At 46.5% G+C, this 16,271-nt stretch overlaps 1 protein-coding gene across 5 annotated transcripts; it reads right to left on the bottom strand.

Annotated features, from left to right (window-relative positions):
* Positions 1 to 6,082: 6,082 nt before the first annotated feature.
* Positions 6,083 to 15,883, bottom strand: LOC115529688 (interferon alpha/beta receptor 1a). Of its 5 annotated transcripts, none has more exons than XM_030338630.1 (7): positions 15,749 to 15,883; positions 11,998 to 12,103; positions 11,637 to 11,800; positions 11,171 to 11,349; positions 10,927 to 11,068; positions 8,392 to 8,522; positions 6,083 to 7,264 (listed from the first exon to the last, which is right to left on the bottom strand). In XM_030338630.1, exons 2-7 carry the CDS (start codon positions 12,075 to 12,077, stop codon positions 7,109 to 7,111), a joined length of 852 nt encoding a protein of 283 aa, XP_030194490.1. In that variant the 5' UTR covers positions 12,078 to 12,103; positions 15,749 to 15,883; the 3' UTR covers positions 6,083 to 7,108. The 5 variants fall into 5 exon arrangements, with proteins under 5 accessions (XP_030194490.1, XP_030194491.1, XP_030194488.1 ...); XM_030338631.1 differs by having other exon boundaries at positions 11,998 to 12,106; positions 15,749 to 15,869; XM_030338628.1 differs by lacking the exon at positions 15,749 to 15,883 and adding an exon at positions 15,510 to 15,693 and having other exon boundaries at positions 11,998 to 12,106.
* Positions 15,884 to 16,271: the final 388 nt, after the last annotated feature.

Here is a 16,271-nt window from a genome sequence, read left to right as displayed (position 1 = left end):
TATAAATTGCACATTTCTTTTTATTCATTGTAAAAAAATTACAACAGTGGCTACTCAGCAGTATTCTTCTACCTGATTCATTATTGTTGCTCAACGTGTTGGCTCCTAACGAATTTGGTGTCTTCTGATACTGGCCGTGGTCTTATTGCTAGTCTAACTTGATATGATACTATAATTCACTTTTATATTCCTAAAATTGGTTACACATGTCTCTTGCAAACAGATAACATTTGGTTTCTCACTTAGTTCTTCAATATATTTCTTAAATTCCTGCCCATTGGAACAAAAGCTTCGGGCATTCCATTGGAGAATTGAAAGATCCACATGATGAGTCTTGTGGATCGTGTACTTGTCTTGTACCACTTCTGTGAGAACATCATTCATCTCATCTACTGTAACTTCTCCTATGCCAATGTACCTTTGTGCTACCTTTATGATAACTGTAATCCTCTCTGTTCTACTCTGTGTTTGAGCCGAACAGCTTATCACTTCCGCTAAGAATGCTACAAATAAGGTAAGGTAAGGTAACTTTATTTGTACCCAAGGGTAGATTTGGTTGCAGGTAGAAAGAGTGGGCTGCATACACACATTACACACAGACAACATTGACAACAATGACAGCATTGACAGGAGACAATGACATACCACAACAACATTGACAACATTGACGGAAGACAATGATATAACAGTGACAAGTGCTCCAGGCGAAGAGATATTGATAAAAAGTACACAAAGTACAAAATAGTACTATCAAAAAAATAATAAAAAATAAATAAAAAATAATGTTGATGAACAGAGTAAAAACCACCATATCAATAAAAAACAGCTGGGTCAATAAATAATTAAATAAATATATAAATTAGGAAGTCTACAACTAGCCTAAGTATTGTTCAAATGTAACATTATCCACTGCAATACATGTTTAACTTTTACATTCTGAACTTGAATTGCTCTCTTGTGGGCTATACATCCCTCGCATCGCATGAATCATCGCATTTTGGGGGACTACTTTCTCAGCAGCAGTGGGATTTAACCTATCAGTCCGCCGCTGCCGTAGCCTACTACACGGAATATAGCACTGCTGCTGAGACACAGCAAGTCTAAGGTTTTTTGGCACTGTGTTGACTTTCTATCATTTAAAGTTTCCCTGGGATGTGTAGACAGACCTCTTGCTTTTGATGCTACAATGCTTACAATTCAAGAAAACGCATCCGGCACGTCATCCACTAGGGCGTGGTATAGGCTCCCATGATGCGGAAGCAAATCTCTTCTTGATGTTGCCCTGCGCCATCGAGCAGTTTACATAGGAATGGATGGGCGCCATTTTTTAATCCTCTGTCCTTTCTTTAATAGGTCCATGGACTGTATGCCTTTACGGCAGACTGCATGCCTTTACAGCAGACTGTATGCCTTTACGAAACAATGCTGCCACCCACAGGACAAAAATAAAAAGAAATCCAAAAACCCTCAAATGGCCTATCCTATTTCCATAGGAACAATCCAGAGGCCGTTATAACAGTTTTTGTAGTCCCAGGCTGGTTTTTAATGTGATTAAGAAGGCTCCTGAGTGTTACAGATGTCTGTTATGGATGTTGAGTATTGAGCACCTAGCGACACCTAGTGTCTTTGTTATGTTATGCTGAAACCCATAATGTTGTGCGCGGTGGTTGACTTATTAATTAAATAAAAGCTTGAACTGAAACATGTCGTCAGAAGTGGTCTAGCTGATATAGCTAGTTAGAACAAATAACAAGGCGAACAATATGATTCCGGCACCCGAGGGCATGCAGATGTCCGGGAATCTGGCGAAGAACTGGGTGGTTTTCCGTGCAGAATTCGAGGACTTTGTGTTAGCTACTGGTAGTTCGGACTGAAGAAGTTACCAGGCAGCCTTGCTAAGACGACTAATGGGTTATGAGTGCCGTCATATTTATATGCATAACGTTACATTAGATGAGCAAAATAATACTAATAAAAAATAATACTAATCCTAAAAATAGTCCTAGATGCTTTGGGAGAGTATTTTAAGCCGGCGAAAAATGTGATCTATGAAAGATATAAGTTTGGGGGCTGCAAACAGGAAACTGATGAAACAATAGACGTGCTACTAGGAAGGAGCGGCGTCGTGCTTGGTCATGCAAGTGAGAACACCCGAAGGCTATTGCTCCCTGAACGAGAGCTGATGCTACCAGCCGTGGTTGTAATATGTCGTCTGGCAGAACTGACTGAGAAGCGCATGAAAACTATGGAGAGCCAACAAGTGCAGACGGACAGTGTGAACGCAGCAGAAAAGCGAAATTAGAGACGTAAAACTCTAGACAAGAGAGGAAGAGATTTACAGTTTGCTTGCAAATACTGTGGAAACAGCAACAAGCTGGGCAGAGAGCAGTGCCCAGGTTACGGTAAAACATGCCGAGTGTGTGGCATCGCAAATCACTTTGCTTAAGTATGTCAGGCTAGTAGCAAGACAAAATAGGTGAATGTGCTGGAAGATATTGAGCAAGGGGACACAGATACGGACGACATTTTCCTAGCCACAGAATGCATCAGCAACGTGAAATCAAAGGGGCTCAAATGGTTTGTTCACCTGCGTTTGAACAAGAAAAAGCAAGCATGTCAGATAGATACAGGTGCCACTTGTAATGTGATGAGCAGCAAGATCAAAGAGAAGTTGTCACCTGAAACAGCGCTACACCCAAGCACAACCAAGCTGAAACTATATTCTGGGGAAATGAGCTGTCACAGGGGAGTATCTACACAGATTGTGTCATCAGAGGAGAAAAGCATGGCCTGGTCTTTGAGGTAGTGGAAACTCTGCAGGAGTCTTTCCTCTCTTGGGCCACATGCGAGCGCCTAGGCCTAATGGCATTCACAATCCCTGAGGAACTGCATAAAGTAGGGGCAAATTAGTGCGCGCCCCTATGTGAAGAGCAGCTTCTAACCAACTACACTGACGTCTTTATGGACACAATCGGGTCAGTCCCAGGTGAAATACACCTTGAGCTGGATCCAAATGTATCTCCTGTACTATCGATTTCAATAACAATTCAATGACTGTTGATCCCCCGTTCCCCCCATTCTCCGTTCCATTTCGAAACGTGATTAGAAAACATGTTTTATTTCGCTTGTTTCATTAAAATTCATTAATTAATTAAGGTCGCCACCAGAGGGCGCCCCCAACGCTTTTGCCACCCCCAACTCATTTGCTGCCCTAGGGGATCGCCTAGTTCGCCTATGTCTAGCGCCGGCCCTGCGTCCATGGCAAATGGTGAGCATGGACATCTACTCCTATGCAGGCAACAATTACTCATCCTTGTAGACCACTACTCGGATTACTGGGAAATCGACCAGCTGTCAGACCTATCAGCCCACATGCTTATCACGCGCTGCAGAGCCAAGTTTGCGCGTTATGGGCAGCCTGACAAAGTGATCACTGATAATGGCCCACAGTTCATGTGTGAACAATTCAGGCAGTTTGCAGCTAACTGGGGTTTAACCTATGTCACATCCTCCCCCAGTCATTCCAAAATCAAACGGCAAGACCGAAGCAGCTGTGAAAATAGTGAAATCAACTGGCCGCCAGAGGGGGTGGTCAGCCGCCCCTCTCATCACTTAATGTCACGGAGGCTCAAAACCTTGCTGTCAGTTGCAGACAGCCTGCTGCAACCACATGTGGTGGTGGGAGTGACTGAGAAGTTGCGGTGGGAAGGGCGGATGGCAAAACCGACCTACGACAGATCCGCCAGGGACCTCCCAGAGCTGATCGTGGGAGATCGGATCAGAATGAAACCGCTACCAGGTGATCGCACGGGTAGATGGCCGCTTGGCCAATGCATCCAGAAAGTCGCTCCCCGCTCATTTGTGGTGGATGTCATTGGCACACTTTACAGACGCAACCGTGAGGATCTTCGGGTGGCAGAGCGCTCAGCTGAAGCACTGCCAATCGGTGGGCCGGAACATAACAGTCCTGAACAGGGTCGTATGACTGGGAAGTCAGCCGTGGAATTGAGGCCCACCTAGAGCCCACATGCACCAACAAGTACAAGACATGGGAGCATGGGTTTAACTAGGGAGTAGGCGGATCACTGCCCTTACTAGTGCCCACATACGCACACATACACACCCTCACTACGGACTTTGGTCTTGTAAAAAAGAAAGGAAATAAAAAGAAAAGTTGTTGATAAAGAGTTATGTTATGTTATTACAGCCTATGTTCGAATGTGATACTATTACAACAAGGAATTTTTGATATAGAGTTATGTTATGTTATTACAGCCTGCAAAGGTGATTGAGAAGTGAAGAGTTTGAAGTGTTTAATATCAGAACATTAATCTAAAGGAAGGAAGATGTTATGGATGTTGAGTATTGAGCATCTAGCAACAGCTAGTGTCTTTGTTATGTTATGCTGAAGCCCATAATGCTGTGCGCGGTGGTTGACTTATTCATTCATTAAAAGCTTGAACTGAAACAATGTTGTGCCCAGGATTCCCACTGCTGCATACAACTGTTCCCTCTGTAGAGTGAGTCCAGTACATTCCATCAGGATGTATTTGACTGTTTGCTGTTTTGTACATACTCAACATAGTCCATCTTCATGTTTTCCCAGTTTTTGCATGTCCCATGCCACAATGCCCCAGCCTCATTCTGGTGATCATGACTATGCCTTCTTTCTTTTCCCAAAAAACACTGGCTCTTTGTACCTCTATTCTGCAAGCTGTAGTAATGCCTTCTTTTCCCTATTCCACTCCTCCTGCCACACAGCCATGATGTTCTTTTTATGATTGACCTACACTCAGTTGATCCCAGCCTCACTTTTATGTCCACTTCCCTTCTTAAAGCCCTTTTCGCTGCCTCATCAGCTAGCTCATTCCCCTCTATCCCCAAATGAGCTGGGACCCACATGAACCCCACTAACTCTCCTGCCTGCTCAATCCTGTACATCAGGGTAAGAAGCTCCACCATGAGGCCCGACCTGGCTCCAAGCCCTCCCTCCCTCAATGTCATCAGCACTGAGATGACATTGAGGGATGACACTGAGCAGAGTCAGAGCCTATCACAACTGGCCCTGGCCTGATCTCCTCCACCCGTTGCATTGCCCAGATTATTGCAAGCAGCTCTGTAGTGTACACTGAAACCCCCTCAGACAGTCGCTTGTACTTGATAATATCCAAATCTGGGATGCAAAAAAGCAAACCCAGACTTCCCAGTTCTTGAGTCTTGAGCCCCATCAGTGTAAATGTGTATGTACTGTCCAAAAGTGTTCTACAGCCTTTCCTTTACGATGCCCCCAAATGTTACAGTTCTCTCATAAGATAATACACTTAGATCTATCTCTGGCACTGGTAGAATCCATGGTGGTATAGCTGGCCAGTGAACTATAGGGGCCACCCCCTCCTCCCCAAACTCCATCCTCCCAATCTCCTCATTGACTTTAAAAATGAAACACTCCCATTTTACTCTTGCTCTTCCCCACTCCCATGCAACTTCCAATGCCAGCTCCCCCACATTCTCCCCTTGATATCCTCTCATGCCTTTTTTCAGGTCGGATCTCACTGCGCTGTATGCATTGGTGTCACCGGTTCTGAATGCTGAATTCCTGCTTTTTACTTTTGGTGTCATCCAGGGTTTAACGTTTGGGAAGACACGGATCTGCTTCCAGGATGTAACAATATCCACACAAAAAAATATGTAGTCAAAGACCGAGACAAGAGAATTATCTCCAACTCCTCCTGGAGATGGCAGTCTCCAGGAGGAGTTAAGTATGGAGTACAGTCCCATATTGGCCAGGGTTCATTGTCTATCAAACAGGTCCATAATCTACCGCCTGGACATGCAGAGTGCAATCTCCTTATCGAAGACGGCCTCATTTAAGGTAAAATTGCAACCAGTTTGTATTTTGCCAATTTAAAGTGATTTAGTCATGTTCACATCCTACAAGGTCACTTTGATCAATTAAATGCAATGCCATTGATCGCAATACATTACAGTGTACTGTAATTCATTGTATTTATTGCAACATTACTTTAATTTACAAAAAAACCTTTAACAATAACCATCAATGTCTCAAAAAAAACATTACCACTCAAGTTTATACAAAAACATATAGTTTATTGTAAAAATAGTGGGGTTGATGGAGTTTGATAGTGGTATAAAAGCATGCTTCTGGTGGAAGGTTGTTGTTATCCTCAGGAACTCAGCCATGTCCGGTCAGACCCTGGGCCCCGCTGGTGGAACCTGGTGGTTCAAAGCCCATTGTCCTGGGTCCGCCTTGAGGCCTCCTGCAGCAGGTGGCTTAACCCCTCAGGCATTAGAAAACACTGGATCGCTACGGTTACTGTGAAGTCTAGAGTGGTGTAACAGTGGCTATGGTAGATGCTCAGTGCAGCATTAATGACAGTGAGTACAGTCGTATAAACGTATAAATAAAAGTTTCGGAAACACACCGTGGCCTGGACCTCTGGGGGTCCGGGGGGGCAGCAGCGTCCCCTACCTGACCCCTCCCTTCTCTGACCTCTTTGACCTATCTCTGACCTCTAGCCCTTCTCTGACCCTCTTAAACCCCTCTCTGACTCTTTGACCGCTCTGACCGCTCTGACTCTCTTGACCCCTGTGACCCCTCTCTGACCTCTTACCCCTCTCTGACTCTCTTTAACCCCTCTCTGACCCCTGTGACCCCTCTCTGACTCTCTGTGACCGCTGTGACCCCTCTGACTCTCTTGACCCCTGTGACCCCTCTCTGACTCTCTTTGACTGCTCTGAATCTCTTGACCCCTGTGACCCCTCTCTGACCTCTTACCCCTCTCTGACTCTCTTTAACCCCTCTCTGACCGCTCTGACCCCTCTGACTCTCTTGACCCCTGAGACCCCTCTCTGACTCTCTGTGACCGCTCTGACCCCTCTCTAACTCTCTTGACCCCTGTGACCCCTCTCTGACTCTCTTTAACCCCTCTCTGACTCCCTTGACCATTCTGACCCCTCTCTGACTCTCTTTGACCCCTGTGACCCCTCTGTGACCCCTCTCTGACCTCTAAACCCTCTCTGACCCCTCTCTGACCCCTCTGACCCCCTAGCTGAGGGTGTGGGAGGTAGAGCAGACACCGAACGTCGCTCAGCAGTGACAGCCGCCGGTCTCCGGTCCCGGGCTGGGGGCCAATGCGGGCCCGTCCGAGACAGCCTGCTCTGCTGTAGGCATGGCGACCACGGCGGTGACGGCGCAAGAGTTCTCCCTGGGAACCAGCAGGGGCTGATGGGACTTGGAGTCCATCTGTGTGCGCAGAGAGGTAGAGAGGAGGAAGCTGCTGTATGGTTGTCTTCATAGGGGCGTGGAAGTGATTGGAGAGGCTTCAACAACCAACTTTGAAGGGCTACTATGACGACGGTGGCCTGTACTGACCTGTATTTTGTAAGGTGGCAGCAGGTAATTCCAAAATGATGTGTATCGTGTACGACAGCATCAAGGAGCAAACTGTCAAGTGATGGGGATATGCGTTTTACGAAAGTGACGGTCCGTCTTTGGTGGCTTTTGACGGGTTTCTTTGTAGGACAGGGCTGAGGTAACAGCCTATTTACGCTTCTTAACACATTGTCCTCTAATTGTATCCATAATAGTAAAATACATTTATAGACCTATAATTATCATAATGTTGTATGTAATGATCATTCATCCCGATAGCAGTCAGCGCCACAACCCAATGTTTACCTGCACTGCGGTACCTGAATATGTACTGCACTGGCTGCCTTTGATAAAAATAAAGGTGTTCAGTTTTTTTGATAAAGTTTTGGATACCAAATTTCCCCAAATTAGTGAAAAGAAATTCTACTTGAGTTATCGACCAGGGAAAACGCCTCTAAAACAAGCCTATATTAAAGAATCCACACCCAAATACCCCAAACCCCCTCATACACTGCCACTTACTATGCTATTTTACATTTTGAAAAAATAATCGATTCAACTCATGATCTTAATACAGGATCTTTGAGGAATGAGCGTGCTCGTCTTATGACTAAAGGAGGCTGGTCTCGATGAGGCTATATGAGGCCGAGAGAGGCTAAGCTGCCTGTCACCTTATAGCAGAACGCCACGATGTCTTTGATGTGTGGAGCTCTGTCTCGCCTGTGGCTGACGTTGACCTCAGAGAGAGGATGAAGCTTCTAAGTAGTACACACGGAGTACTCTGAATCAACTTTTAGTAATTTCAGTTATTTTAGTTCAAATGTATGGATTGATCAAATCATCATCATCATGTCAACAAGATGATACTTTTGTATCCTGCAGTTTTGTTAGATTTAACATTAGTCTTTAGTCTCTTCCTCACAGGACCCCCTCTGTTTCTGGTTCTAACCGGGAGCTGCACAGAGACCCTGGTTACAGGCCACCGTGGTGAAACTCACCATCATGCTGCTGGGCAGCGCAGAGGGCAGGAACTGCCTCCACCGCCTCCTGGTCCACAAGAAGCCCAGTCCCCCCAGAACCACCAAGAGCAGCAACAGGGGCAGCAGTACACGCCAGAGCATAGAGGAGCCTGGAGAGACACAGGGGGTCACATAGAGCACTGGCACATAGAGACAGTAGGCTACTTAGCATCGTGTAGCATATTATCCTAGCTATCTTCGTTGTATACAAGGAATGGGTTAACCTAGCGGTTAGCGGAACGTTCCGGTGCGGTACGGTCCGGGACTACAATAAATCTGAAGTCCAGATTGAACTGCGACATGGTGGAGAAAGGGATTGATGCCGTTTGCGGAGCTCCAGAACAAATTCACTACTTATTGAAGTTGGAGCCCCGCGGTCGGAGCCCCGCGGCCGGAGCCCCGAGGCCGGAGCCCCGCGGCCGGAGCCCCGCGGCCGGAGCCCCGCGGCCGGAGCCCCGCGGCCCGTGGCCCACGGCCGGAGCCCCGCGGCCGGAGCCCCGCGGCCGGAGCCCCGCGGCCCGCGGCCGGAGCCCCGAGGCCGGAGCCCCGAGGCCGGAGCCCCGAGGCCGGAGCCCCGAGGCCGGAGCCCCGAGGCCGGAGCCCCGCGGCCGGAGCTTTTTTTGTTTTGGTGGTGGTGCTTGTTGTAAAGTTAATACCTAGACAACATTGAAACGCATTATGATAATTCGATGGTCATTCATCATCATTTTTTATTTACTGATTATTAAGATAGAAAAATCGTAATTTTGTGTTTTTCGATCCTGTCGCATCTTACGCCCGCCGTCTTCAATAGTATCTGTCTGCGTCCTGCAAGACGGTGGCGTAACTTGTAGTAGGAGGCGTAACTTGTAGTCGGAGGAGGCGTAACTTGTAGTAGGAGGCATAACTTGTAGTCGGAGGAGGCGTAACTTGTAGTAGGAGGCGTAACTTGCACTAGGAGGAGTAACTTGTAGTCTGAGGCGTAACTTGTAGTCTGAGGTGTATCTAGTACTTTTCTAAGACGCGGAAGTGATCTGTTTGTAGCAGTGGTGCGCGGGTACATAAATGACCGCAACTCGGACCTCAAATATTAGGCCTTATATAAAATAATGCACCCGAACCGCTCATTTAAAAATATGCTCTTGATTAGCTTAATCTTGATATGCTCTTGATTAGCTTAATCATAGCCTTACTTGAAACTGACATCCCTGAGTCATATGCATTTAAGAAAAGAAGCCTATTACAATTTTACAATGACATGTAATGCATATAGCAGCTTAACGTGGGGAACCTGCTTAAGTTTAGCCTACTTAATCCCTTTATACCTTTAATAAAAGGTATAAATTCAAAGAATTAAAGACAGCAGATTAATAATTCAAATAATTTTATTGAATAGGCCTACATATTGTTATTGATCGCATGCTGCATGTTTACAAGGTCCTGCATGAGATAGAAAACAATGAATTAAAATAAATATTACTGATAGAAACAAGACAAGAACAATGTCACTAACAGGAAGATAGTTATGAGAAAGCCTTCATATTATAGCGTTCACATTACGAGCCCTCATTTTATATATATTTGCCGGTCTTCAATACATGGATTTCTCAGGTACGTCATCACTGTTGCACTGTGCAATCTCGGGGCAGAAAGAAGCAAGCAACATCTACTAGCCTGTACAGTAGAGTATTTAGTGACTGTTCAGTATGCATATCAAACGTGTGCATCAAACTAACTTCACCGAAGTGGCGAAAGCTGGGGTTTCTTCCAACGATAAAACAGTAGGCCTAAGCGTTCGAACATTTCGTAAAGAATGTTAAACAGTATCACAACCACAAGTAGTCTGCCCTAGTTCTATAGTTCATTAAGCTTGTACAAACAAAAAAAATCATTCTTGTTAATCCACTTCTATTTACTTACCGACATGAATATCGGAAGATCCGACTTCAAGGAAGATCTCGTGTGAACCGTGATTTACAAGGCTTTTTTTTTACCGCGAAAAGAGAAGATCTCGCGTGGACCGCGATTTAGAAAAGTACAAGTTACGCCTCCTAGTACAAGTTACGCCTCCTACTACAAGTTACACCCACTACAAGTTACGCCTCCGTCTTGCAGGACGCAGACAGACCCTACTCGCCATCTTGCCGAGGATTATTGTTTAATTTTCCCAAGAATCCTCAAAACCTGCGTTCTCTAGTGTGCCCATCGAAAATCATAACTTTTAGGGGTTGTTAACCCTGCACCTTACCCCCTTGATTAAACGACTATCGGGACAAGACTACCCTGCGCGTGAACGTGCAACAGCGAGGCGTAGGGGTGAGAGTTTGGGTTCAGGGCAGTATCAGGATTTAACTGTACCCACAGTGATATACTGATATAATTCTCCTTCTTCTGAAAAATGTGCTTATTGTGCGTCGCTTTGGATAAAAATGTCTGCTAAACGCCCTCAATGTAAATGTAGAACCGATCCCAATAGAAACATATTGGGTTGGACACACACACACACACACACAGATGCAGGGTACACACTCTCACCCAGGGTGGTGGTGCACTGCTCGGGGGTGTAGCGGCTCCTTTTCCCGAAGTGTTCGCTGAAGGCCCGGACCTTCAGGCAGTAGCGCGTGTGTGCGGGCAGAGACAGCGTGTGGAGTGTGGTGTTTAGCGTCTTCGCCTGCCACTGCAGACAGGAAACACACGTTTAACACACACACAGTGCGCACAAACACAGCGGACCACCGCTCTACACACGCGTGTGTGTGTGTGTGTGTGTGTGTGTCACCTGACTGGGAGCGTCCTCCGCCCGGAAGCAGAGTCTGAAGGCCATGGTCGCCTCCGGGCTGTTCTGACTGAGCACCGAACTCATGGGCTCACCGCTCTCCGCCATCGGCTCCTTGAAGCTCACGGTGACCATGGAGTCGCCCGCCTCCACGACCAACTCGGACGGGGTCCCGAGGGCCGCTGTAACCGGGGGTAACAAACATTGTAGTTATCATGGGATGTCTGATACGATCAAGTACGTCCTTCCAATACGTTTCTCATCAATCGATTTTTCAACACCATGGTCATCAGGTGCTGAATAGCAAACTGGCAACCTTAAGGTTGCTAGTTGAATCCCCTGCTTCTCCTAGCTGAGTGTCCAGGGGTCCCTGAGCAAAACACCTCACCCTGACTGCTCCTGACGAGCTGGAGGTCGGTCGGTCAGTCGGTCGGTCGGTCGGTCTGTCGGTCTGTCTGTCTGTCCTCACCATCAACGTCCGGACAGAACTCCCTAATGGCCCAGTCCGACATCTGACCCTCGGCCTCTGCCCTGACCCTCAGGACGAACAACCCGCTGTAGTCCAGGTGGGCCGAGTAATCGCAGTGCGCCTCCACACCGAAGCAGACTCCTCTGTAGGAGAGGGAGTGAGAGCTGAGAGAGAGAGAGAGAGAGAGAGAGAGAGAGAGAGAGAGAGAGAGAGAGAGAGAGAGAGAGAGAGACAGAGACAGAGACAGAGACAGAGACAGAGACAGAGACAGAGAGAGAGAGGTGGAGAAAAACAGTTAAAAAATAAAAACAAAATACTAAGATAAGGATAAATAGCAATAATGTGAAAACATAGTACTTACAAAGCCCACTGGGCTGTGAAGTTGGCTGTGGTGCTGTAGTTCCACCTGAGGACGTAGCGAGTGTTGACCGCATCCATCATCAGCTCTGGCTTTGGCAGATCAGCCGCTGCTGGCAGTAAGAAACATCACTTCATCATTGAAGCTGGTCTTTACTTCTGTCTGTGGCTCCATCTGCCTGTCTGTCTGTCTGCCTGACGACCCGCCCGACTGCATGTCTGTCTGTCTCGCAGTTTGCCTTCCTGCCTGCCTGTCCTTCTCTCAGTTCGCCTGCCTGCCTGCCTGTCTGTCTGCCTGTTGATTCTATCATCTGTGGCTCGATGCGCGCCCAGTGATTCGTCATGTGCTGAACCACACGAGCAGTATCGGCACTAACAGAGCAGGAAGTCACAGCAACAAAAAAAACGACAGGTTCATCAATAGGACCAAAAGTTAAACAGCGTTCACTCTGCCACCTCTCAGAACGTGAAGGTTGTATTATGCCCTATAGTTCAAGTTCTACTAGCCGTGAAATGCTTGCTTTGCCTGCTGCTTGGAATAGACAATAAACGATCTATACACAATTACTATAAGTATAAGAATGCACAGGTGAAATAAAGGGATGGATAGAATAATCAAAGTATAGAGCATGTTAAAATTGTTTAGTATAACCATATGTACAGATGAATAGTATTGAAAGCAGTGCAGTTTGCAGCAACACATGATTAAAGTGATTGTTGACAGTACCCCACTGAGAGTTCTGACAGAGTGTTGTCTATAAGATAAGATAGACTTTATTGTCATTGTACAGTCACCTATACAACGAAATTGGGAGTGCCAACTGAAGGTGCATTACACATACAAAATAGAAATAAGAAAAACATTTGGAACAAGAAATGGACAGGTGAGGTAGAATCAGTGGCGTGCACAGACTTTTTGAATGGCAGGGGCGGAAAGAGAAAAAAAGGGCACATATAGCGCGTTCTCACCACTGAAGAGGGCACTTTAGACACGTTTTATATGTTATACAAATGACACATTATATGGCCTTAAAACAGACTAACTAGACAGACTACTCAGATTAGTTTGCTGTTAGGATCAGCATTCAAGAGAACTGTGTGGATTGCAACGTTGGACTGTGAAGAACACACAGCGACATGGATGTATGAAGGAAATAAACTCCTTGGGGTCTGTGAGTCTTCCCCCAGAACATTTTCAATTAAGTAGATGCCATTTCCTGTATTCTAGTGCATTTTAACACCATATTAGCACCAGATAATCCAAACTGGTTCTGTGAGATATAGTTCTGGCTCAACTATAGATCAACCAAGGGCCCAACATAAAAGTCATTGCAACAGTAATGTGTCATAGTATTTTAATGTATTTTCTTCACCCAAGAGGGGCTCTGTGATAAAATCACATAAGGAACAATACACATTTAAACTATTTACTTAAACTATTTATTTGACAACTCAAAAGAAACAAAGTATGATGAGTCTTTGTGCCAAGTGGAACTATAGTAAAATTCTTCGTTTGGCTGTTTGTAAATGTCAATGACCTTGTTCTGGTCAATGGAAATGTCTCCTTCAATGAAGAGGAGCATTAAGTCAGAGAGCCTTTTCTCCCCACATCGGTTTCTCAGCACAGTTTTGATAAGTTTTGAGAATGACCGCTCTACTGAAGCTGTTGTCACTGGAATGGTGGCATACGTCTTGGGTTTCCCCCCAAAAAAGTGTTGGGCCCAGGGACAATTACATTTTAATGGTGGCCGGTGGACCGGTGTAGACAGACTAATAGCAGCATAATAAGATAATGCCCGATAGTTTCTGTGATGGCAGGGTCAGGTCACTCTGGAGGGCAGTTTAGCACGCGTTTTGGCACCCGAGAGGGCACCGGAGGGCAGTTTAGCACGCGTTTTGGTTTCCAAAGGGACACTTGAGGGAACTCTAGCACGTGTTTTGGCTCCCAAGGGGGCCCTTTAGCACGTGTTTTGGTTCCCGAGAGGATACTTGAGGGCAGTTTAGCATGCGTTTTGGTGCCCGAGAGAGCACTTGAGGGCAGTTTAGCACGCGTTTTGGCTCCCAAAGGAACACTTGAGGGCACTCTAGCACGCGGTTTGGTTCCCAAGGGAACCCTTTAGCACGTGTCTTGGTTCCCGAAAGGACACTTGAGGGCAGTTTAGCACGCGTTTTGGCTCCTGAGAGGGCACTTGAGGGCACTCTAGCACGCGTTTTGGCTCCCAAAGGGACACTTGAGGGCACTCTAGCACGCGTTTTGGCTTAAAAGGGGGCAGTTTAGCACACGTTTTGGTTCCCGAAAGGACACTTGAGGGCAGTTTAGCACGCGTTTTGGCTCCCAAGGGGCCCCTTTAATACGCGTTTTGGCTCCTGAGAGGGCACTTTAGCACGTGTTTTTCACCAATTGTTGTGCACGCCACTGGGTAGAATAAATAAATATAAAGGCCGTAAGCATATTGCACTATATAGAAAGTGAGGAATCTGAGTTTCAAGTTTTATGAGTGTTAAGTGTCCTTATTGCCCAAGGAAATAAGCTTTTGTTCAGTCTGTTGGTTCTGCCATTCAGGCTCCTGTACCTCCTACCAGAGGGCAGTAGGCTGAGCAGGTGGTGGCCGGGATGGAGGTGGTCAGGGATGATCTTTCTTGATCTTGAGATGCATCTCAGCACGCTGGCAGCCCTCGTGCCATGTCCCTCCTTTCAGGAGCCACATGGCACTGCGGCACAAGCGGCCTGGGTCTCTCTGTCGTTACCCTGGCAATGTGGTATCCCTACCCTGACCTCAGCCAAAGGTGGACCCAACCTAGTGTGGATGGCTGGAATATGAACGTGACCCTGCAGCACGCTGCGTCCTTGGTCTGGTCTGGAGAGTAGTAGTATTGGCCAATAGAAGTCACCTAGGTTGAGTGCTCAGAGAATCGCGGTCGAAACCACTGGGCGTGTGCGCCCCCGTGTATGCGTGCTTCCTGTGGGTCCGCTCCGCCTCAAGTCGCTCATGTTCAGTTCAACCGCCAGAGAGAAGGCGTCTCCGATCGCTCTGTGGGGGGCTCACCGTAGGGGGGCTCACCGTTGAGTCCCCGGCCTCCGCGCCTTGTCTGGTGCCTGTTTGAAGTTTTAGACCCCACTTGGTCCAGTGTCTTCTCGTTGCCCTGTTCTCATCTCAGCCGTTATGTAACGTTAGTGGTCCAGTTCAGTGGAGAACCAGAAGTCCTGGGCAGCGTCTGTTTAGCTCATCAGATGGCTTGGTCCACCCGTTGTTTTTGTATATATTTTGTATGTATATCCCAATATCCGTATCCCGCAGACATGTTGATGAGGCCTATACCGTACGAGTGTTATGAGGCTTTTCGTTATGTTGTTAGCCCTACCTCTGGTCCAAGAATTAAGGACAAACAACATTTTCCCGAAATAAATGCTAAGATTATTAATACTTAATAATACCCGCACATGCAGTAGCTCGCATATCATATCATCGCTTCACTCTCAAGTTTCTCGAGCACATAAATACTTTAGGCTCTTACCTGATAACCTGATCAATCCCAGCATTACCAAGAGCTTCATGGGCATATCGCCTCCCCGACTACTAAACCCCGACCACTAATCCCCGTCTATCCGCGGAACCAAGAGGAACCGCTGCCTCCGCTGTTTGTGTGTGTGTGTGTGTGTGTGTGTGTGTGTGTGTGTGTGTGTGTGTGTGTGTGTGTGTGTGTGTGTGTGTGTGTGTGTGTGTGTGTGTGTGTGCGTCTGTGTGACGTCTCACATCGTTACAGCCAGGCCAGCCTCCACTTCAAAGACCACCTCTCCCCTAATGCTCCCCCGTTGTTCTGCATGTATGGTTTATGGAAGGCTTTTTCTGAGCAACGTAAAATAACATAATGTCACACGACCGAACTCTGCGTGTTGACGTGCAGAGTTTAATATAAAAAGCCCTTCCGCTATAACAGGCATTACGGTAAGAGTGCGTAACACTTTCCGGTTGACGTAATTGTGTAAATCCTTTCATTTTCATTCAATAAATCAGAGTCAATAAAGTAAATAAAAACTATTAAAAGATACATGAATAATATGAAATAATTACCGATGCCGACCTTATTTCAGAGAAAAAATATACTTTGAAAAAGACTAACTAGTCCAACTACATAAAAATGAGTCATTGAGAAACATCCCGTTTCCACAAACCAATTTCCCTTAAGAGTGATAGAGAACATCAGCGTGTCCCTATCAGGGCCTTCTGATGTTGAGATACTCAATGAAAGACCTAAAAAAGGTCAGATATTAACCTT

Source organism: Gadus morhua, chromosome 17 (genome assembly GCF_902167405.1).
Source record: "Gadus morhua chromosome 17, gadMor3.0, whole genome shotgun sequence".
Classification (NCBI taxonomy): Eukaryota; Metazoa; Chordata; class Actinopteri; order Gadiformes; family Gadidae; genus Gadus; species Gadus morhua.
Note: the sequence above shows the minus strand (reverse complement) of the source record. Positions and strands in the feature narration are given on the sequence as shown.

Coding starts and splice junctions, on each gene's coding strand:
- LOC115529688 (XM_030338628.1), bottom strand. CDS start 15,555: ATGCCCATGAAGCTCTTGGTAATGCTGGGATTGATCAGGTTATCAG. Junction 11,801..11,997: donor TTCACAGCCCAGTGGGCTTT/GTAAGTACTATG, acceptor TCTCTCTCTCAG/CTCTCACTCCCTCTCCTACA. Junction 11,350..11,636: donor GTTCTGTCCGGACGTTGATG/GTGAGGACAGAC, acceptor CCCCGGTTACAG/CGGCCCTCGGGACCCCGTCC.